Genomic DNA, 24,051 nt, shown 5'->3' on the forward strand with positions numbered 1-24,051 from the left:
ATCTATAAATTTAATCTTTTAAACCAACTTTTTATAAGTTTATTTAATGTTTCAATTGTATTTTTCAACTAACATTGAAACAAACGTGTTAATAAGTGAAAACAAACTAAAATACTATAATAAAATGTATTTGAAACGTCAAATAAATTTAATAAAATTTAGTTAAAAGGACTAAATTCACGTATTTACAAAGTTGAGAAACAGAATTGGTTCAAAATTTTCAAGAGGGACTAATTTCAATTTTCTCTAAAAGTTAAAAGAGCAAAAACATATTTAACCCAATACTGTATATTATTATGTATATTATTATGTGATGTATATTTCATGTCAAACCAAATATAAATTATATTCAGTATTCAAAAATTGATATTCATAGTTATGAAAAACATTCATCATATTTTTAATCAAAACAAAACATAAATTATCAGAGTTTGATGCATTCAAGAAAATTATAAAACCTCAATCAAATAAAAGAAAGGATAATTATAGTTACATCCTCCATTTTCAGAGTACACGCAATTGCCCTATATACCAGACTGCCCTATTCCAGATTTTTTTCTCATTGTCCAAAATGCAGCAAAATAGCGATTCTGCAAAGAAAATTATAACTAATTAAGATCAAATTAATGATTAACATATTTTTATAGAATCAAAACTTAATATATATATATATATATATATATATATATATATATATATAATTTGATTTCTCAAGATCATTCACATCAGAAACTGTCTCTGCACACATAAACATCGAACTCACATGTTAAAAGTTATTCCCAACTCAGATTTAGGCAGTTTGAAATTTTTGGAACTAAAGTTATGACATGTTAGGAATTTAAGAACATAGATGCGAAAGAAGATGAGAATTTGTGCAGAGTTAGAAGCTTACTTGCATCATTGATCTAGGATTTGTGGTGTAAGTTGTCTCAATTGTGCTTTCTTTCTACAAACCAACACAACAGGTAAATGCAAATATGACTTAGATAATCCAAACCTTGCATAACTAGAGGGTATTATCCAACGAAAAACACTTACCTCAAATTCAAGTCCATAACTTACTGCGACTCTCTTAACATCTTCCAAACTCAATTCAATGGACATCTCCTACAGACAAGTTTCAGAATAGAAATTACGCAACAAGCATAAAATGCTATATTACTACTACTAATATAATAAGTCAAAAGAAAAGGAATTATACATCCTCCTGTCCATACACATCAGCAAAGTGATATAGTAGAGGTCCCAAGTTTATCCAAACCTGTTATGATATGATATCAATATCATCTGAATATGAAGAACAAAGGTGAAATAAATGACAATAGATAAATCATTATCTATTTGGTGATTTTGATTCAGGAACTCACTCCCCCATCTTTCAAAAGTTTTGAAATTATTTCAATGTACTCAATAATGTTATGAGCTGTATCAATAAAGAAACACGTCACAACTGCATCCCATGCACCTGCATTGGTCATGTTAAGTTCAGTTAGAAATTATTATACTGGGCATAACATGTTATACACCACATTATTTAAATATATATGGTTAAGTAAGAACTATAATGTTGAGCTCAGTTTGTGCAAGATCAATTAACTTTTTTAATACTATCTACAGACAGCAACAAGTTATCCTCTGCTCAAATCCTAACTGAAACAGCACCAAGTTTAAAGTATATAGACTACTAATAAGTGACCATATCAAATTACATTTATTTTTACTAAAAGCTCAAAATATATATTAGATCTCATCATCTCAGATTCACTCCATTATTCAAAGTCTGTATTGTTCATTTGTTCCATAATCCAAAGCATAGGTAGACACATATGAATTTAACCAGAACACCCATAATATTTTCATGTTTGCTCTCTTAGAGCTGCTGACAAACTATTGATAATTAAAAACTATAAATATAAAAGACTGTTGGTAATTTCTCCTACCAACTTGGCTTGAATCACTGTAGACTTCAACAAAGTCACCTCCACACATGGAAAAGCCTTCAGTAATTCCTGCACTGCTACGATTCAAGAATATTATGATTATAAGATGTGATATACCATACCAGAAGATATATTGATGTTTTAATATTTCTACAATACATTCGCATATTATACCATATATTACTTTTTGAGTCTAAAAGAAGATTATCACTTTTAACCAACAGAAAATTGCAATGTTATATTCTAATTATCCCAAAAGATTGAGATGCTAGGTGAAATAGAACAAATGAATCTGTTGAATATAGAGAAAATAGGGTTTGAGATTAATCTCCCTTGTGTATAAATCACATGCAATACTAATAAGTTATGATACCACATCATGAAAAAACTATCCCTTTAAGTTATTCGACGAAGACACATGAATCATTTTATATTACTGTTACCTGGCTGGATGAATATCTGGTATTGAAACAGGACGAAGTTGATCACTGTCTGATAATGAATTGCAATTGCTGTGAATCCAAGGACAAATTGTCCACTCACCAGCAGTTTGGGATCTTAATGTTTCATGCAGAAAAATTGATTTGAGGACAAAAAGAGAAAAGATCCGAACATTAGAGAACAGCAATCATCACAAATAAGCAAATACTCCGACATTAACAAGATCAACATGAAATAGATAATTCTGGTTCATACTGGTTAAGAATAAAACTCGAGCATATCATCATGTAGTATGAAAATTCATTTCCCTGACTGATAAATCCTGCATTAAAATATGATGATTAGTTATAGTATAAGTATACTAATCATAATTCCCATGTAAACCTGGTAATACATACGCACCTAAACATGAAATCTCAAGGGCCAGCCGACCAAGCCCAGCACCAGGAACTAAACATGCAGGTGGACTGTTTAAGAAATTCTTATTAGTGAAAAACAAATTGTGCCAAAAAACTGCACCTCAAGAAATTTCTACCAGTATCAAAATGTTATGTTTTACCTCTCCTTACTGCGATTAGGAAATAGCATATTAAGCTCTTCAAGAATAGGGTTGTAGCACTGATCACGTTCCTTTTTACCCTTTTAATATAATGGATAATGAATCAAGTTTTTCATGATAACCAAAATAAAAAATAAATTAAAAAAAAAAAGCAATAAATCAACATGCAGTACCTCTGCTGCCCAGTCCCTAACTATATTCCTTATAATACATCGTACCTGAGGTAAAACAGTAAAAAAATAAATAAATATAAGCAACAAAACCATAAAAAAGCCTAACTTTCACAGAATTCCCTCAATGAAGGAAAATTGAAAAATACATAGAATAAACTACATAAGATTAAGTTAAACAGCATTAATGATTTATGAATTATTACAGCAAGTGACACAAGTTCATTTTCTTTCTCAACCTGTCTGTTTCTTAGGCTTTGCTAACTTCCCAGATCTGGATTCATTTCAGGCAACGCTACAGATTCATTCCACAAAATGACCTAAATTTCATCTAACTCCAATACCATAAATTCCCTGGTGTTGTCCAGCCACCATCTATTATGTTCCATTGAATCATCCAAAAAAAAAATGTTATAAATAGTATTTTATTAGTTGGTTGGTGTTAGTGTTAGATATTGTTTGATATTATTAAGATATTGTTAGATATTGATAACCACAATATCAAACAATATCTTCTATTTAATCCTTTTATTTTCAATTACTCCTTTTACTTGTACCTCTCTCTATTATAAATAAATTACCCTATGTGTGGTTTATAACAAGGGAGATTAATCTCAATCCCTATTTTCTTTATTCTCAGCATGGTATCTAGAGCTTAAGGTTTTTCTTTTTTTCACTATCGCTGCCTCCACCTCTGTCACCACTGCTGCTGCTGCCACCGGAGCCGCCGGCGCCACTGTCGGCGCCGCCCGCCGGAGTCGTCGCCGAAGACGCTACCGGAGTCGCTGCCGTCGGAGCCGCCACCACCGTCGCCGCCGAGTCGTCGTCGCCAGTGTTATTTCCGACCGGCGACCATACAGTTTTGATCGTCCCTCACGCGCCATTTGACGCCGCGTCTCTTCCAGTTCCTCCATGGCGTCTTGCGCTGCCTCTTTCAGTTCTGAAATCTCTTCTATTTCATCCGATATACTTGTTATGTTCAACAAATTTCTCAAATGGTATCAGGATCAACAGTTTTCTAGTTCCACTGCATCTGTTGCTCACACAGGTACATCTTTTGTTGGTCTGACTCAATCTTCTTCTCCTGGTCCTTGGGTTTTTGATTCAGGAGCCACTGATCATATTACTGGTAACAAATCTTTGTTCTCTTCTTTATCCTCTACTACTCCTTTACCTTCTGTTACATTGGCTGATGGTTCTAGAGTCTCATCTCATGGTGTTGGCACTGTTAAACTTTTTCCTTCTTTTAACCATTGATAATGTTCTTTATGTCCCTGGGTCTCCTTTTAACCTGTTTTCTATCAGTCACCTAACTCGTTCTCTTGATTGTGTTGTTTCTTTTACCAACAATTTTGTCTATTTACAGGACCGGAGTTCGAAACAGGTGATTGGCACATGATATGAATCTCATGGTCTTTATCATCTCCGTCCCTCCACACACGTTGGTGCAGTTATGGAGTCTCCCTCTCTTATTCATGCTCAGTTAGGTCATCCAAGCCTTGCCAAGTTACAACAACTTGTCCCTGCCTTGTCCAAGTTGTCTCGTTTGAATTGTGAGTCGTGTCAATTAGGCAAGCATACTCGTACTTCTTTTCCTCGTAGTGTCACACGTGATGCTTCGTCCCTTTTGCCTTGGTTCACTCTGACATTTGGGGTCCTAGCCGCGTTAAGTCTACTTTAGGTTTTCAATACATTGTTACTTTCATTGATGATTATTCCAGATGCACTTGGTTATTTTTAATGAAACATCGTTCGAAATTATTTCATATCTTTCAATCTTTTTTTAATGAAATTAAAACTCAGTTCAGTGTTTCTATTAGAGTTTTGCGTAGTGATAATGGCCGTGAATATCTTTCTCATTCTTTCAAACAATTTATGGTTTCTCACAGCATTCTGCATCAAACTTCTTATGCTTATACCCCGCAACAAAATGGTGTAGCTGAACGTAAAAATAGACATCTTATGGAAACCACTCGCACTCTTTTAATTCATGGCGAGGTTCCTGAACATTTCTGGGGTGATGCCATTCTTACTACCTGTTATCTCATTAATCGTTTGCCTTCTTCAGTTTTAAAGAATAACATACCTCATTCCATTTTATTCTCTCATGAACCTCTTCATCCCTTACCTTTAAGAGTTTTCGGGTCTACATGTTTTGTTCATAATTTTAGTCCTGGTCTTGACAAGCTTTCTCCTAGATCACATAAGTGTGTTTTCTTAGGATTTACAAGAACACAAAGAGGATATAAATGTTTTTCTCCTTTTCTTAACCGTTATTTTGTGTCTGCAGATGTCACCTTTGATGAGTTCTCCCTTTATTTTAAGAGTCAATCTTCACCTCTTGACTCCATCCAATCCTGACAGCTCTTCTAATACCTTTAATGTTCCTATTGTTTGTGACCCTCTTACTGTGTCTTCTTCACCCTCGTTTCCTGCTCCACAGTCACCTGCTCCTCCACCACCTCTTCAGGTTTATAGTCGCCGTCATCGATCACAACCACCACCATGTGACTCAACTCCAGTGCCAACTACTCTGTCTCCTCCGGCTCTGACACCTGAGTCTGACCTTCCCATTGCCCTCCGAAAAGGTATGCGTTCTACCCGTAATCCCTCTCCCCATTATATTGCTTTGAGTTATCATCGATTGTCATTAACTTTTTATACATGTCTTTCCTCTCTTTCTTCTGTGACCATTCCAAAAAATGTCTGTGACGCTTTAGCCCATCCTGGTTGGCGTCAGGCCATGACAGATGAATTAAGTGCTCTTCAAAACAGTGGAACTTGGGAACTGGTCCTGTTGCCGTCTGGGAAATCTGTTGTTGGTTGCAGGTGGGTGTTTGCTATCAAAGTTGGACCTGATGGTACTATTGATCGCCTCAAAGTTTGTCTTGTGGCCAAAGGTTATACTCAAATTTTTGGGTTGGATTATGGAGATACTTTTTCCCCCATGGCAAAGATGGCTTCTGTTCGTTTATTTATCGTCATGGCTGCTCTTCAACAATGGCCTCTTTATCAACTACATGTTAAAAATGTTTTCCTCAATGGTGATTTGCAAGAAGAAATCTATATGGAGCAACCTCCTGGAATTGTTACTCAGGGGGAGTCTTCTGGGATAGTATGTCGTCTTCGCAAATCCCTATATGGTCTAAAACAATCTCCTAGGGCTTGGTTTGGAAAGTTTAGCAATGTTGTTCAGCAATTTGGTATGACTCGGTGTGAAGCAGATCATTTTGTCTTTTATCAACACTCGAGTGCTGGATGTGTTTACTTGATAGTATATGTTGATGACATCGTTCTTACAGGGAGTAACAACCGTGGCATCTCTCAGTTGAAACAACATATCTGTCACCATTTTCAAACCAAAGATCGTGGAAAACTCAGATATTTCTTGGGTATTGAGATGGCACAATCTAATGATGGTATTGTTATATCTCAGAGAAAGTATGCCATGGATATTCTGGAGGAAACTGGGGTGATGAGTTCAAAGTCTGTTGATACACCCATGGATCTCAATACTAAACTTCTACCAAATCAGGGGAAGCCTATATCTGATCCTGAGCAGTATAGACGATTGGTTGGGAAATTGAATTATCTTACCGTTATTCGTCCTGACATTTCCTTTGCAGCAGTCAGTGTGGTAAGCCAATTTCTTAATTCTCCATGTGAAGATCATTGGAATGCAGTCATTCGCATCTTGAAGTATATTAAAAAATCTCCTGGAAAAGGATTGTTATATGGTTCTAATAACCATACAAGAGTTGTTTGCTATTCAGATGCTGATTGGGCAGGATCTCCTTATAGAAGATCTACATTTGGGTATTGTGTCTCCATTGGTGGTAACTTGATCTCGTGGAAAAGTAAGAAACAGAGTGTTGTAGCAAGATCCAGTGCTGAAGCAGAATATAGAGCTATGGCCTCAGCTGCCTGTGAACTTGTTTGGCTCAAGCAATTGCTTCAAGAGTTACAATTTGGAGATGTTACTCAAATGACACTTGTGTGTGACAATCAGGTTGCTCTTCATATTAGCTCTAATCCTGTCTTTCATGAGAGGACCAAACACATTGAGATTGATTGTCATTTCGTTCGGGAAAAGGTTATGTCTGGAGACATCAAGACCGAGTTTGTTAACTAAAGTGATCAGTTAGCAGATATTTTTACTAAGTCTTTACGGGGCCTAGAATTGATTATATTTGTAACAAGCTTGGCACATACGATTTGTATGCTCCAGCTAGAGGGGGAGTGTTAGATATTGTTTGATATTATTAAGATATTGTTAGATATTGATAACCACAATATCAAACAATATCTTCTATTTAATCTTTTTATTTTCGGTTACTCTTTTATTTTCGGTTACCCTATGTGTGGTTTATACACAAGGAAGATTAATCTCAATCCCTATTTTCTTTATTCTCAACAGTTATCAATAAAATTATTTCTAATTTTCTTGTGTAGGTCAAAAACTCTACCCTATTAAAACCCAAACCTTTCCATTGTCCTAAATTGACAACAGAAAAGAATAATGGTTAGAATATAAATATACCTTATCTACATCAACTAAAGGAACATTCAATCGTAAAGGTGGCTCCAACCATTGTTGCTGAGAGGAGGTGACTGGCACCTGAAATAATGATAATGTTAAAAATGGCTATAGATCAGTATGGATGCGTACTAGAGTAACACTAATACTGCAAAACACAATCATTAGCATATATTGAAGGCTAATTCTATTAGAAAAAGAAAAGATGTAAAAATCAAAAGATTGCCATAAGGTTTGAACTTGACATAGAATCAATATACTAAAAGGATACTTAGAAAGATGTCTTTCTTTACAACTCAAATGCCCATCCAGAACAGTATCCAATGAGATTTGAAGGACATTTATTACTTTCTCTAGGTAACACATCACAATGCCATCAACTAAATTGTTATGAATACACTTTGATTTTTTGTGAGGATGTCTGAGAGAGAAAAAGGGAAGGAAGCAGGACAAAAGAGATGTGTCAACTAAAATAAATAATTGATATATTATAGGTGCTAAAGTGCAGGAAGATGTCACAAGCAGTAAAGTGAACTTTTGGGTTTATTCAATTACTCTTAAAACGTGTCGATACTTCTCATTGTTTTCAAGAATTATAACATTTACATAAATTAATCACAATGAATTTGCATAACTTATGACCAGCTTGGTGACTCTAAATATTAAAAAGTTTAGAATATTACAACAGACAAGGAATTACATTGCCATTGGAATCAGTAATAGAACTTCCACAGCAATATTCAGTAGTTTCTTTAGTATTTATCAAGCCCGGAGAGAGGCTCCCAGTATTTGACTGGTGACGACTCTCAATGTCCACCTCCTGTTGTTATCTACAGAGTCAAATTTCTAAATGAAAAAAAGAAAATAATGATTGAACCAATGAAACGTCATAATTCTTATCTACTGAATCAAAAAGGATAAGGGAGTCACAAATGCTACAGAAACCTCATTTGGAGGCGTCAATCCTTGTGGTCTGCATGTATGATTGCTATCTTCCTCACAACAATGTTGATCAGATACAGAACATGTTATTCTCAAAGGGGCTGACTCACATGAGCAAGCATTAATCCCATCAGAAACTAAATGATCTTTTATGGCAGATTCGGGATGTGGATCTTCACTAAATTCTATGTCCTGGCTCATGTCAAGTGGAGGTTCAAATACCTACAATGTTCATTTTAACAATATGAAATTTGTCCATAACACAAAATGAATTAGCCACCAACAGAGTAAATTCTGACCTGAAGCATGCCAAATATGAAATGGGAATTCATAGAGATACACCTGCACCAATGGGAAACACAACCAAAATCTTCTTAGACTACAAACTTCACATTCAATATCCAGTCATATCTGTTTCCATTACTGAATAAAATCTAATTATCCATTATTAACTACTGGAACATGCTATGACATCCATATGCATTCATTTCATATTCAGGTAATCATTTTATAGCTCAACGAAAGGATGAATTGAGAACAAAGAATATATTTCCAACTATCACCGAAGTTTGGATTGTGCTAGCTAAAATTCCAATTTTCCTCTGAACAAGAACATAATTTTATTCCAATTGAGCTCTTTATTAAGAGGATATTTAAATGGTAATAGTTTTTAAGAAAACTTACACATTTAACAAAAAAACGTACCACGGATATCAAAGCTTAACATGGTAAAAGAATCCTAATCTTTAGCAATGTATATTGGAAAAGATAAGCAGTTCTAAGAAGAAATAGAAAAATATCGTTAAGATACGGCCCCCCTTAAGAAAGTTTATGAGAGAAGAAATAAGAGAAACACAACTAGTTAATTTACTGATAGGTTCAGTGGTAAAGGGTATTCTAGGAGAAACAGAAAAGGAGGTAGTTATAACCTCCAGGGTTGTAACGGGTTAGAAAGGGCTATTATATATATATATATATATATATATATATATATATATATATATATATATATATACATACATATATATATATACATATATATATACATACATACATATATATATATATATATATATATGGTCAGGGGGAGTGTGTAATAGGTTAGGAGTTTTGTTAGAGGAAAAGGGGAGTTAGGAGAGTTGGGGTCCGGTCCTCTCGAAAGACCTGGAATATTGTACTGTGTAATTTTGTAGTTCCTACCACATTGGTAAGAATTGTTGTGTTCAAATAAAGCTATACAAAAATTGGTCTTGTATCTTCCGTGTTCTGGATAACCCTCACAATTGGTATCAAGAGCCTTTCTTGCCCTGGGGTATCTGTGTAAATGTGCATGGTTAACACCAGAATGGAGTCCTAATTCGAAAGCTTGGATTGCATGTTTCAAGAAGATAGAAGTGAGCGGTTAAAAGCAGAGAATGAATAACTCTCTTCAAAGAATGGAGAATTTGATAAGCAGTTTATCAGGCATGGTGGAAAAGATCACCTGCAACCCCACCTCGAGGTCTTCTAATCATAATTTTTCAGCACAAAAATCAGGGGAAGATCAAGATAGCAGGGTTTATGGCCCCTCAAAGTGGTGCAAGTTGGATATCCCAATATTTGCTGGAGAGGACAGTTTTTGTTAGACTAATACGCTGGATAGGTATTTCCGCCTGCAAGAAGTTTCTGGAAATGAAAGGATGCAAGCAGTATTGGTGGCTTTGCAAGGAAATGAGTTAAATTGTTATGAATGGTGGGGATCTTGCAACCCATTTCCCACTTGGGAGTCTTTCAAGATGGTGTGGTCCAACGTTTTCAACCAGATATGTTAAGGAATTCTTTTGAAGTTTTGTCGGCATTAAAACAGACTGGGAATGTTGAAGATTATGTGGTCCATTTTGAACAATATGCAGGTTTACTAAAAGGCATGGATCAAGTTATCTCATTGGGATTCTTAGATAACCAGAACAGAAGAGAGAAGAAGAGAACTGAACAAAATGATTTTATTGGGAATGAAAACGAACTTGTATCATGTACACTTAGAGTATTTATAAGTAAGCGGTTTTGTAACCACACCATTACAGCTGTCAACAGATATAAACATATTACAGTATAAAACATACAGCTGTACAAAATATAGTATTTTATTCTAATACTCTAATAGCCCCTTCAAACTTAAGTTGAAGATTTTTCAGCAGAAAAATGCTTCACATTAAGTTTGGTGCGAAGAACAGCAAAGCGGGTAGATGATAGGGCCTTGGTGAACACATCAACCCACTGATCAAGAGCTGGAACATATGAGACAGTCAATTGTTGAGCCAAAATCTTCTCTCGGACAAAGAAAACATCAATCGCCAAGTGTTTAGTACGATTGTGAAAAACAGGATTGTGTGCTATAGCCACTGCACTCTGATTGTCACATAATAGTTGAGGTGTCTGAAAAGAAACTTTGAGTTCAGTAAGTAATCGAGTTATCCATGTGAGTTCAGCAGATGTTTGAGCCAAGCTTCTGAACTCAGCTTCAATAATGGATCGAGCAATAACTTGTTGCTTGCGAGACCACCATGAAATCAAATTTGGACCCAAAAATATAGCTATTCCAGATGTAGACCTTCTGTCATCCACATCCGAAGCCCAATCAGCATCACAGAATGTTGTTAAGGGAACTGGATGAGACAGCACAACAGGTTGAAAATGAAGACCATCAATCAGAGTGCCTTTAAGATACCTCAGGATACGCTTTACTACAACCCAATGAGAATCTAAAGGGATAGCCATGAATTGACACACTTTATTGACATCAAAGGCAATTTCTAGTCTAGTGAGAGTAGCATATTGGAGAGCTCCAACAATAGACCTATACAGAGTTGGGTCGGAGAATAAATCTGCACCTTGTTTAGACAATTTACATTTGGATACCATAGGAGAAGAGATGGGATGAGCTTCTGCCATGTTTATTTTATGAAGTAAATCACAAATATATTTGGTTTGAGTCATGAGAATAGAGTCATCCATTAAATGTTTGACCTCAAGACCAAGAAAGTAATCTAACTGACCAAGCTGTTTCAGAGAAAAGTTTGCATGAAGTTTAGCAATGATAGTTTGAATCAGACTTAGAGAGCTGCCAGTGACAAGAATGCCATCAACATACACCAGAAGATAGATAACATTAGATTTATTCTAATAAATGAACAGAGATGTGTCACAAGAGCTAGAGACAAAACCCAATTGTTGGAGAGTATGTTGCAGCCGTGTAAACCATTGTCTTGGAGCTTGCTTTAGGCCATAAACAGCCTTATTCAGTTTGAAAACTAAGGATTTATCAGACGCCTCAAATCCTGGTGGTTGTTGCATGTAAACGGTTTCATCTAAGATCCCATTGAGAAAGGCATTATTAACATCAAGATGGAACAATTTCCACCTACGAGCAACTGTGAGAATAACACGTATAGTAACCAGTTTACTGATTGGAAAAAAGGTTTCATGAAAATCAAACCCATGAATTTGATGAAACCCTTTAGCAACAAGACGGGCTTTATATTTATTGATGGAGCCATCAGCATTTTCCTTTACTCTAAACACCCATTTACAGCCAATAATTTTTCTGCCAGGAGGGAGAGAAACCAGATCCCATGTTTTCTGTTTGAGTAAAGCTTCATACTCACACTACATTGTTGCTGTCCAATTAGCATCACTAAGAGCTTGTTTAACTGTCTTGGGCTCAGAATGAGAAAGCAACTGATGGGGATCGAGTAGTAAGCATTGGGCCGGAAGAAAGAATTGTCCAAGAAGCAGCCACAAAGCCCAAAGAGTGGATTGTTTACAAAATAAAAGGAAAAAAATGAGCTGGCAAAAGGAATTAGTTATAGAGAGAGAATAGAATCCCTTTTATTAAGGAGGTACGAGAGTAGAGGGGAGAAGGAGGAACGTGTTATGGTTGGACCGAGTAGTTGTTACACTACTCTGTAAGGAGCAGTGCTCTGGGGTATTAGAAAGACGTATCCTTTCTAGTACATCTTCTTTTTTGCCGATTTCAGCGATAAATAATACTATTACCGTATCCATTCCACCTTTACCTAGTTTTTTTCTATCTTTATATTATTTGTTTGTGGCGGTCTGCATCAGTGGTCCGACCTGCCCTGTGGATGCCCCCGAGGAAGAAGACCGGCAAGAAACAGACCGTAGACGACAGCGATTCAACGTCGGAGCCACCGGAAACGGGAATAGCCATGGATTCACGTTTAGATATGTTGGAAAAAGAAATGACCAACCTGAAATATTCCATGGATGCTATGCGTCTTCAGGCGCTCGAGAATCACAAGGCAATGGAGACTTTACGGGCAGAGAACGCTGACAATCAGTCAAGGTTGTTGGAAATCCTTTCCAAAAATGTGGGTGGGTCATGGCGAACTGACAGCGAGAATTCGGGGAACCTTATCCCGAAGATGGACAAAACCCCAGACGGTGGAACCAAATCATTGACGCACACAATGGTTAGCGGGGGTCGAGGCCCAAAGAAGTTACAGGGTGCTTCACTGGATGAATTTCGACAATCTGTCAAGAAAGTGGAACTTCCCATGTTCATGGGAGAGGATCCTGCGGGGTGGATAACTAGAGCGGAAGTTTACTTTCAAGTGCAAGAGACTACCGATGAAGTTCGCATCCATTTGGCGCAACTATGTCTGGAGGGAGGAACCATCCACTTCTTTAATTCATTGATAAATGAGGAAGAAGATTTATCGTGGGATCAATTCAAACAAGCCTTGTTGGATAGATATGGCGGATTAGGTGAAGGGAATGCTTATGACCAGCTCACGGCATTACGACAAACAAATGACGTTGAACAATATATTCAGGATTTTGAATTCTTGACAGCTCAAATACCCAAAATTCCTGAACAACAATATTTTGCCTATTTTCTGCATGGATTAAAGGAAGACATAAGGAGGAAGGTACGCAGTTTACATGCTTTGGGCACGTTGTCGAGGGCTCGTCTCATGAATGTAACGAGGGCGGTGGAAGCAGAATTGCAGGGAAAGGACAATGTAAACCCTACACATGGGAGAATTGCCTCACGTGGTGGGTCCCACGCCACTATGAGGTCTAATTTCACATTTCCTAACAAACCTTCACACACCAGTGATAGAGGTGTCAAGCATTATGGGTCCGTTGGAGATATAAGTGGACATGGGCCCAACTCAAAAAACGAAACGTTTGACCGACCCAAGAATGGCCCACGCGATAGAGGGGTCAAGCATTTATCCTATGGGGACTTGTTAGAACGAAGACAAAAAGGCTTGTGTTTTAAGTGCGGCGGTGTGTACAGTCCACAACATATTTGCCCTGACAAACATCTAAAGATTATGTTAGCAGATGAGTTGGACGATAGTGAGGATGACCCAGAGTTGCAGAAGGGCAAAGATGCTGCCGCAGACCCGTACGATGGTGAATGCAGTACCCTCAGTTTACAATGCCTTTCGCAGCGGTAGGGGGAACAACCACAAACCATGAAACTCGAGGGAAGGATTCACGGGATTCGAGTCTGCGTTTTGGTGGATAGCGGCGCAACACACAACTTTATCTCAAGAAAATTAGTGGAGTCAATGGGGTGGAAGAAGGAGCCCACGCCTAGCATGCGCATTTTGATGGGCGACGGCCATCGTGCTGACACAAGCGGCATATGTCGTAATCTCCCAATGGAGTTGGGTAGGTTGCAGTGTGTCTTGGATGCTTTTTCATTTGATCTACAAGACGTTGATATGGTGTTGGGGATTGCGTGGTTGACTTCTCTAGGAGAAATGGTGGTGGATTGGAAGCTACAGACCATGAAAATAAATGTTCAAGGTACTGTAGTACTTCTACGCGGAATTGGGGAACATTGGACATCTCAAACAGCACTGCATGGCTTGGTTGGTAGCAATTCAAGGCAGGTGGATGGGCTTATGATGCGCCTTGATATTCGTCGCCCAAAGGAAGAAGAAGATCGATTAAGCCATCTTAATGATCAACAGCGAGAAGAAATCGATGCCATCTTGGATATATTTGCGCAAGTGTTCCAAGAGAAAAAGGGGCTTCCACCCATACGCGCCAAGTCACATTGTATAAACTTGTTTCAAGGACAGGGTCCAGTGAATGTTCGTCCTTATCGTTATGCACACTACCAGAAGGATGAGATAGAAAGGCAGGTCAAGGATTTATTGGATAATGGAGTTATAAGGCATAGCAATAGTGCTTTTTCCAGCCCGGTCATTCTTGTTCGCAAGAAGGATCAATCTTGGCGCATGTGTGTTGATTATAGGGCATTGAATAAAGCAACTATACCTGATAAATTCCCAATTCCAGTGATAGAAGAATTATTGGATGAGCTCCATGGGGCCAAATTTTTTACGAAATTAGACTTGAAATCGGGGTACCATCAAGTGCAGATGCGAGAAGAGGATATCCACAAGACCGGTTTTGGGACCCATGAAGGACATTATGAGTATCTTGTAATGCCTTTTGGCCTAATGAATGCCCCATCGACATTTCAGGCTTTGATGAATGAGGTGTTCCGGGGGAAGCTTAGACGATATGTGTTGGTCTTTTTTGACGATATTTTAGTCTATAGTCCAAACTGGATTGATCACTTGAAACACTTACAAGAGGTGTTGTCGGTGTTGGAGCAACATACGTTTTTTGCAAATCAGAAAAAATGTTGGTTTGCTCAAAGATGTGTGGAATACCTTGGCCATATTGTCTCTGGAGAAGGAGTGGCAGTCGATCCAAGAAAGGTGCAGGGAGTTGTTGATTGGCCGGTTCCTAAGAGTGTTAAAGGAGTTAGGGGGTTCCTTGGGCTGACTGGATATTATAGGAAATTTATTCAAGATTATGGGAAGGTGGCGAAACCTTTAACAGACCTTACAAAAAAGGATGCTTTTAAGTGGACCGCGGAGGCCCAAATAGCTTTTGAAGAACTCAAGAAGAGGGTAACCTCAGCTCCGCTATTGGCCTTGCCTAACTTTGAAGAAGAATTCGTGGTGGAGTGTGATGCATCGGGGTTGGGGATCAGAGCCATACTCATGCAAAATAAACACCCAATAGCTTTTTTCAGCAAGGCTTTGGGAACAAGAAATTTGAGCAAATCAGCTTATGAGAAAGAGTTGATGGCAATTGCTTTGGCTATAAATCATTGGCGTCCTTACTTGTTGGGCAGAAAATTTTTGGTCACTACAGATCATAAAAGTTTAAAACAATTATTGCAGCAAAAGGTCATCACAGGTAGTCAACAAAATTGGATGGCGAAGTTGTTAGGATACAATTTGACATTGTTTATAAACCGGGAAGTGAAAACAAAGGGGCGGATGCTTTATCTCGGAAGATAGACGAGGGAGAATTGCGAGTATTAACACATTTTCCAATGTGGTTGGATTGCCATATTGTCCTTTCGGAAGTCCATAATGATATTAAGCTTAAGGAAGTTATCGACCAGATCAATAGGGGAGAAAGAGAGGCGGCGGGATTTGAGTATAGACAAGGGGCTCTTTTCTACAAGGGCAGATTGGTGCTTTCCGAAAATTCTGCTTGGATCCCAAAGTTGTTGGAAGAATACCATTCAACCCCTCAAGGCGGACATTCGGGGTATTATAGAACATACCGAAGGATGGCAGCTAATTTGTACTGGAGAGGCATGAAATTTCGATGATATTTCATCATGGGGCTGGGATGATATTTCGATGAATTTCATCACGGGGCTGCCAAAATTTAAAGGGTATGAAGCTATATTTGTCATAGTGGACAGACTATCTAAATATGCTCATTTTCTTCCGTTAAAACACCCTTATACTGCAAAAACTTTGGCTGAGGTGTTTGTGAAAGAAATAGTGAGGTTACACGGTGTTCCTATCTCAATTGTGAGCGACAGAGATCCCATTTTTATGAGTCAATTCTGGAAAGAGTTTTTCAGGTTGCAGGGCACGACTCTAAACATGGGAACAGCTTATCACCCACAATCGGATGGTCAAACGGAAGTCATCAATCGCTGCCTCGAGACATACCTGCGTTGTTTTGTGACTGATCAACCTAAAGAATGGTGTCATTGGCTACCTTGGGCGGAGTATTGGTACAATACTACATTCCATGAGTCCACACAAACCACTCCTTTTGAAGTGGTGTATGGCAGGAAGCCCCCATCGTTAATACGGGGATCTCAAGGGGAAATACGAGTGGAAGTTGTTCAACGGGAGATTTTAGACAGAGATGAGGCTTTGAAACAGCTCAAACACCATTTACAGAGGGCCCAGGAGCGTATGAAAAATCAGGCTGACCTTAAAAGGAAAGAACGCAATTTCGACATAGGAGATTGGGTGTTTTTGAAATTGAGACCTCAGACAAAAATTTGTCCTATCCAGAATTAATGCCAAATTGTCTGCAAGGTATTATGGGCCTTTTGAAATCATTGGTCGTGTGGGAATTGTAGCTTACCGCTTGAAGTTACTGGAGACAGCTAGAATTCACCCTGTGTTTCATGTGTCTTTGCTAAAAAAGGCGATAGGAAACTGCCAAGTGCAGTCTGAATTACCTACAGGCTTGGGAGGGGATTGTGTTGACACATGGGTTCCAATCACAGTGTTGGCTTCGCGAGTAGTGGTTAAAAAGGGTGAACAAGTAAAACAGTGGTTGATACAGTGGGCTGCAAAACCAATTGAAGAAGCCACTTGGGAAGATGTTGTGGTCATACGTAGCCAATTTCCTCATTTGAATCTTGAGGACAAGATTACTATTAATGGAGGGGGCAATGATGGGGATCGAGTAGTAAGCATTGGGCCGGAAGAAAGGATTGTCCAAGAAGCAGCCACAAAGCCCAAAGAGTGGATTGTTTACAAAAGAAAAGGAAAAAAATGAGCTGGCAAAAGGAATTAGTTATAGAGAGAGAATAGAATCCCTTTTATTAAGGAGGTACGAGAGTAGAGGGGAGGAGGAGGAACGTGTTATGGTTGGACCGAGTAGTTGTTACGCTACTCTGTAAGGAGCAGTGCTCTGGGGTATTAGAAAGGCGTATCCTTTCTAGTACATCTTCTTTTTTGCCGATTTCAGCGATAAATAATACTATTACCGTATCCATTCCACCTTTACCTAGTTTTTTTCTATCTTTATATTATTTGTTTGTGGTGGTCTGCATCAGCAACAGAGAAGGATGAATTTGGTGTTGATGGGCAGCTGTTTTAGATCGGGTTTGCATAGGATGAATGTTTTTACAGAGTGCAGGAACAAAATCAGAACCAGGATTGTCTCAGGAGAAGAAACAGATTCAGCCTCCAAAGAGATACTTGAGCTGAATGGGGAGGTTCTGTCAGCAGAAACCTGAATCGAAGAAGCCACAACAGGAGAAACAGAAGATTCGGGTGGTGACAAGTTAGGCTGTAGTATAAAATACTGATTGATATCTTTAATAGAATTAGGAGACTGAGGAAACAACTCAGAATAAATTCATCAAATAAAACATCTTTAGAGATAAAGATGTGCCCACTAGAAGCCAGACACTTGTATCCCTTGTGAAGATGTGAATAACCAAGAAACAGACACTCTTCAGATTTGAAGTCAAGTTTGTGACTTTTATAAAGTCGTAACAGAGGAAAACATGAGCAGCCAAAAGTTTTAAGAAAATGATAATCTGGATTTTTATGAAAAAAGACAGAAAAAGGAACAGCAAACTGAAAAGATATAGTGGGTAATCTATTGATAAGATATGCTTGATGATTGATGTAATAAGATATAGTGGGTAGTAAAGGCATAATCCCAAAAATGCAAAGGAAGAGATGCTTGATGTAATAAAGTAAGACCTAACTCAACAATGTGTCTATGTTTGCGTTCAATGACACCATTTTGATGATGAGTATGAGGACATATGAGTCTATGAACAATACCATGATAAGCTAAATAATTGGTGAAAGGATGAAACTCACTACACCAGTCAGATTGAACTTGTTTAATTTTACAATTCTCAGTTTTTTCGGCCGAAAGAAAATGGTCCAAGACAAAAGGAAAATAGTGAAGGGCATATCCTTCATTATGTAAAACCCTAATGCAGTTGGTTATGTGCTCCATTTATAGTCTCAACTCAATCTTCGTCTCTTCCATTCTCTCACGTACCCTCTCTTCAAGCTGCTACCTAGATTGCAATCATGGCTGATGGACTGGAGCATCCATCAGTTGTTCAGAAGCTAGCTGGACAATCTTACCTTGTCTCCAGGCTTAGCCCCAACTTCCACTCCGGGAATTATTCTGCAACTGGTATTAACCTCAATGGAGGACTGCACACTTCTGGGTTAGCTGCCTTGTCATTTGTATCTCCAATTACTTCACATGCTCCAGCAGAGAAAGGACCAGGTGCTTTTATGGTGGATTTTCTAATAGGCGGAGTATCTGCTACTGTATCAAAGACAACTGCTGCTCCAATTGAGAGAGTAAAATTGCTCATTCAAAATCAGGATGAGATGATCAAAAGTGGTCGGTTATCTGAACCATACAAGGGAATTGGTGATTGTTTTGCTCCAACCATGAAGGATGAGGGTGTGATTGCTCTTTGGAGAGGCAATACTGCCAATGTTATCAGATACTTCCCCACTCAGGCTTTGATACCATCTTAGATAACGAGAACAGAAGAGAGAAGAAGAGAACTAAACAAAATGATTTTATTGAGAATGAAAACTAACTTGTATCATGTAAACTTAGAGTATTTATAAGTAAGTGGTTTTGTAACCACACCATTACAGCTGTAAACAGATCTAAACATATTACAGTATAAAACATACAGTTGTACAAAATATAGTATTTTATTCTAATACTCTAATAGAGATATTTTTGAATGGGTTGAAAGATGAGATCAAGGTTGAAGTCAGATTGTTTAAACCTTCCAATTTAGTTGATTTGATGATGACATCCAAAATGGTTGAGGATAAAATTCTAGTCCTATCTAAAGGCAAAGGCCCATGGGAACATAAGAACGTGACAACATCTAAATTCAATTGGATGACTTCGATTTTCAAGGGAGGGAATCCCGCAACTGGCGGTTACAGAGAAAGGAAAAGAAGAAGCAGGAGGGGGTCACAAGGTGATGGGCAAAAGCCAAGGGCCACAACAAAATAGAGGATCTTCCTTTCGATGTTTGACAAATGACGAAATGCAGGACAAAATCAAAAAGGGCTTATGCTTTAGAAGTGATGAGAAGTATAACCCTAATCACACTTGCCACAACAAGCAATATCTCACCCTTATTCTATTGTACAAGTGGCTCAGATTTTTGTAAATGAAGTTGTTAGATTACACGGATTTCCTTCATCCATTGTTTCAAACAGAGACCAGCTTTTTCTCAACCACTTTTGGAGACAAATTTTCAAACATGCAGGTACTAAATTGAACTACAGCACAACCTATCACCCACAATTGGATGGCCAAACTAAAGCTGTGAATTGTTGCCTAGAGACCTATTTAAGATTCATGACAGATGCTCACCCCAAACAGTGGCCAAGTTGGCTGCCTTGGGCTGAGTTTTGGTTAAACACAAACTACAGCACCTCTTCTAATTAATTATTTATATATCATATTGATATTTCCTTGATTACATCTAAGTTATCAGATTGGGTAAAAACACAACAAAACACAGAAGGAGGGTTCAATTATGTTTCTTATAAACTTCTCCAAACTCTTTCAAAAACATGTTAAATTACAAATTTGAACAACTATACGAGATGAACAAAAGTACCATTCTAAGAAAGATGTTTAGTTTTTATAAAAGTTGATATTTAATAACTGTGTGTGATGTATAGAGCTAAAAGTACCTAAAGAATTGCATCTGAGTTTTGCCCCGTGGAAATAGAGAAAAGCATTACTGTTGAGTTATAACAATGAATACATAGATTAAAACATCATTCTTTCCTTATTTGATCTCAACTAAAATAATTCCAGAAATTCCTTTTCTTGCTCCAGAAATAAAGCATCATCAGGATCAACTTCAGAATTCTTGACAACTTTTTCTTTACAAGACAAACAAAAGAGAGAAAAATTATAAAGCAGTGAAAAGAAGTTAAATATACCTGCGTAATCTTTGAAACTTTTCAGGATAGTGGGGTAACAAAGCCTATAAACACAAAATAGGGTTCAGTACAGAAGGGAATATAAAAATGAACGGAAATTTCATGAAGAAATTACAAGAAAACAACTAAAGAACTGTGGAAACTGTGTGCATCAGATTGTTAGACACTGTACAGTCCATCAGTGCTCTAATTTAGAAGCTAGATTAGGAGTTAATAACTTCTATAATAAATCCTGGATAAAGAATAAAATTATGCAGTTTTAGATAGGATCATTCACACAATTCTTTCTGTATTATCTCTATTTTCATGACAGGAAATCAGGCTTCAACCCATCTCTTTACAGCAGGATTCAATAACAATCAACATTGAAATTTGGACAGAATCAAAACCAAGTGGCAGCCGATCCAAGCGATCCATTAAGTGTTTGTCATGTTTTTCTTCTGCATTATTTTCAATAATGACTATCAGACAAAATATCAATCCATACAGTCTGAATTGACCAAAGTGTACCCATCTTGCTCAAGCTTAGGAAGATATAAGCCAGAAATAACAGTGTAATCCCAAGGAAATATCGCTATTCTCTAGGACAATAAAATATGTAATTCCTTAGAAGCTCTAGTTTTATTACTATTCTCCAATAAAAATTGGAGTTTGACATCTCTCAATGATCTGAGTAACAAGGTTTTTTCATAAAGATTGGCATAGATTAGTGAGTCGAAACTTCTAAAATCACATAAAGAACCCGCCTAAGTCTTATCTTACTAAAGGTTTAAAAACAAGGTCTAAAACCCCAATTTTGGCCATTACGTTTAAGTTCTTTGGACTCTCTATGTTCAAAATTGTAGGTGCATTTATTTGTCTGCAATTTCCCACTTTGTCAAGGACCTCCAGGAAACCACAACTTAACTGCGACCAGAATTTAAAAGCTTAGTCCTATTCTATTTATGCCACATCATAGCAATTCCGAACAAGACTGATAGTGCCAGAAAAAGGAAACAAAGAACCAGAAACTGAACAGTCAAACATCAAGTTAACGACGTAGCACTACCAGAATATCAAGCAAAAGTAGAGGACAAAAATACCTTATGGGCCGGTGGAAGCTTTCTGTAAGACCTTTCATATCTTCTAATGTCCTCCTCTGCAGCATCAGGATAGCTGCATCGGAACAAACAAGCAAAAGATTAGACTACAGTGTTACTAGGGACATGTTTTTTTGTAAATAATCGAATGATAAAAACAAAATATGACATGTAAAATCACTGTAAAATTTCATACAAAAACAAAATACAACAATATTTACACATACAGCTAAAGAATTCAACAATATTCTTGTGGTTTTACACACACGTGGCTGAGAGCTTTTGAATTTCGACCATGAACCGCTACTTTAATTTGATGAAATAACATTAGCAGTAACAGACAGAAGAAAAAAAATAACAAATTAAATAATACAACGATAAAATTTAAATTTTTCATATTCGAAATAATTAGTGAAACATAAAAAACGTCATTTCCATCTAGAAACCCAAAACCAGATACCTGCATCACGCTCTCAGTTCTATTATTCATAAAATCAAATAAATAAAAAAGTACCTTTGCCACATAAATCAAAACAAACAGTTTCTTGTATTAGCGAAATTGTTACACTTTTTCTCTTGAAACCAAAATAAGATAAAAAGGAAAGTAAAAAAAAAAAAACAGTGAACTATAAATAAAAGTTAAAAGCATTCATTTTTTCTTGGAACACTTGAACTAGCTCGGGAATCTGAGCATCATGAAATGACAAGAAGAAAAGTAAAAACACACTTCATTTTGGCTTAGATTGTTGAACGGTGATTTGAAAAGTAAAAACAATTGAAGAAAAACAATTAGAAGAAATGAAGAATTACTTGAGGTAAGCGCTAATGATGCGTCTGAGGGATTGGATTTCAAGGGCCTCTTCAATCTTTAAACGGCGTTGTTGCTCCTCCTCTGCCTCCATCACTGTTTCTTTCTCTTGCTTCTCACTCTCTGAAGCACTGCGAAGAGGAACAACACCTCTACTATAAAAATAACAATAAATAAACAATATCAAAATACGCCATCATAACGGGTACGACTGTTTGTAGTTGACCCAATCACTTAAGGCCCAACATGCTTTGTATTGTATCGTTAAAAAAGGCTCTAGCTATGCTCACCTTCAACTTTTATATACACTCCCATTTTTTATTCTTTAATTTTCAAATGGCATATTTACCCCTTTTATATTGTTTTCAAAGAAAAAGTATATTTTTTAGAATTAATCTTAGAATTAGACGATAAAAAGGATTAAGAAAGAGCAAAAAAAAGTAGAAGCCAATAATACTAAATTGATGTACTTATAAGTTATCCCTAAGTATGGAAACCATCAAGGAGCTACAACATGGGTCAATAGCAAGATCCAATGCTTTTTTCCTTGTTTGTAAATATGTGATTAGGAGTACTGAATTTTATATAAGATTAGTCCTTTTGTGTAAGTCTTTTCTTTAGGCCTTATATTTGGGCAAGCATACTTTTTTTTTTAGGATTTGCATTTTGGCCATTTTTTAGAAATCAATTGGATTTAATTGATCAACTAAGTGATAATGTTTTTTACCATTATCTTAGTCATCTTTTATTAACAAAATCAACTCTTCTTTAGCGTTTAAACCTTGTTATCTTCAATTTTAGCTTGCTTTTGTAAATAATTAAATTTTGGGTTACACTAATATAATTTTACCACTAATCTTCATTCTTTTTGTGTAAATTATGTGATAGGAAGCTTTTGTCTCAACCCACAATCCTAAGAAGCATGAAGAAACAATCAAGAACCTGAATTAAAAGAAGTGCAGTGCATCGAGCCCACATAAACTAGGCTCAACACCATAAAGTTAGAAACCAATTTTGTTCTAGAGGTGGCCAACATCAGGCGCCAACTACACAAGGTCGGACGCCAACAAGTTAGAGAGCCTAGACCACTTCCAAGGCTGGCCAACACTAGCGCCAGTTACACAAGGTCGGACGACACTTATGCTAACATGGCAATTTTGCCCTATTTCTACTTGGTTGCTCAAAGGAAAGGCATCTTTGGTGGTTAGAGACGAAAAAACACCCTTTGGGAGAGCTTGGAGGTCTACTAGGGTTTATGGGAACCATCCCTTCTTCCTCTTTATATCTTCTTCTTCTTCCATCTTCCATTTTGTAAGCTTGGGCTCTCCATGACAATGGAAAGCTAAAACTATTTTGTTGGGGGTAAATGTAACAACTAAACTCTCTTGTATTTTGCAAATGCTTTCAATATATATATATATATATATATATATATATATATATATATATATATATATATGCCTCTTGTTACGTGTTGGCAAGTGTACCAAATCGTACAAGTAATACAGTGGGCAAGTCCACATAT

General features: G+C 37.2%; 1 protein-coding gene across 2 annotated transcripts; it reads right to left on the minus strand.

Moving 5' to 3' along the window:
• Positions 1-376: 376 nt before the first annotated feature.
• LOC114189158 (uncharacterized) lies at positions 377-22,694 on the minus strand. 2 transcript variants are annotated; one of them, XM_085674698.1, is made up of 18 exons: positions 22,529-22,694; positions 21,722-21,794; positions 20,640-20,683; positions 8,889-8,931; positions 8,593-8,811; positions 8,348-8,467; positions 7,651-7,728; positions 3,114-3,158; positions 2,941-3,020; positions 2,784-2,848; positions 2,637-2,703; positions 2,384-2,497; positions 1,941-2,014; positions 1,368-1,465; positions 1,202-1,261; positions 1,039-1,107; positions 893-946; positions 377-590 (listed from the first exon to the last, which is right to left on the minus strand). In XM_085674698.1, exons 1-18 carry the CDS (start codon positions 22,618-22,620, stop codon positions 525-527), a joined length of 1,461 nt encoding a protein of 486 aa, XP_085530824.1. In that variant the 5' UTR covers positions 22,621-22,694; the 3' UTR covers positions 377-524. The 2 variants fall into 2 exon arrangements, with proteins under 2 accessions (XP_085530824.1, XP_027933664.1); XM_028077863.2 differs by lacking the exon at positions 8,348-8,467.
• Positions 22,695-24,051: the final 1,357 nt, after the last annotated feature.

The sequence above is a fragment of the Vigna unguiculata genome, chromosome 6 (assembly GCF_037176805.1).
Source record: "Vigna unguiculata cultivar grain cowpea cultivar isolate G323 ecotype 2 chromosome 6, ASM3717680v1, whole genome shotgun sequence".
In the NCBI taxonomy this organism is placed as follows: Eukaryota; Viridiplantae; Streptophyta; class Magnoliopsida; order Fabales; family Fabaceae; genus Vigna; species Vigna unguiculata.

Bases quoted from the DNA above. Each gene is read 5' to 3' on its own strand.
- LOC114189158 (XM_085674698.1), bottom strand. From the start codon at position 22,620: ATGGAGGCAGAGGAGGAGCAACAACGCCGTTTAAAGATTGAAGAGGCC. The intron at 21,795-22,528 runs GTAATTCTTCAT...GTTCCGATGCAG, and splicing joins ATCATTAGCGCTTACCTCAA to CTATCCTGATGCTGCAGAGG. The intron at 8,468-8,592 runs GTTTCTGTAGCA...AGATAACAACAG, and splicing joins GATTGACGCCTCCAAATGAG to GAGGTGGACATTGAGAGTCG.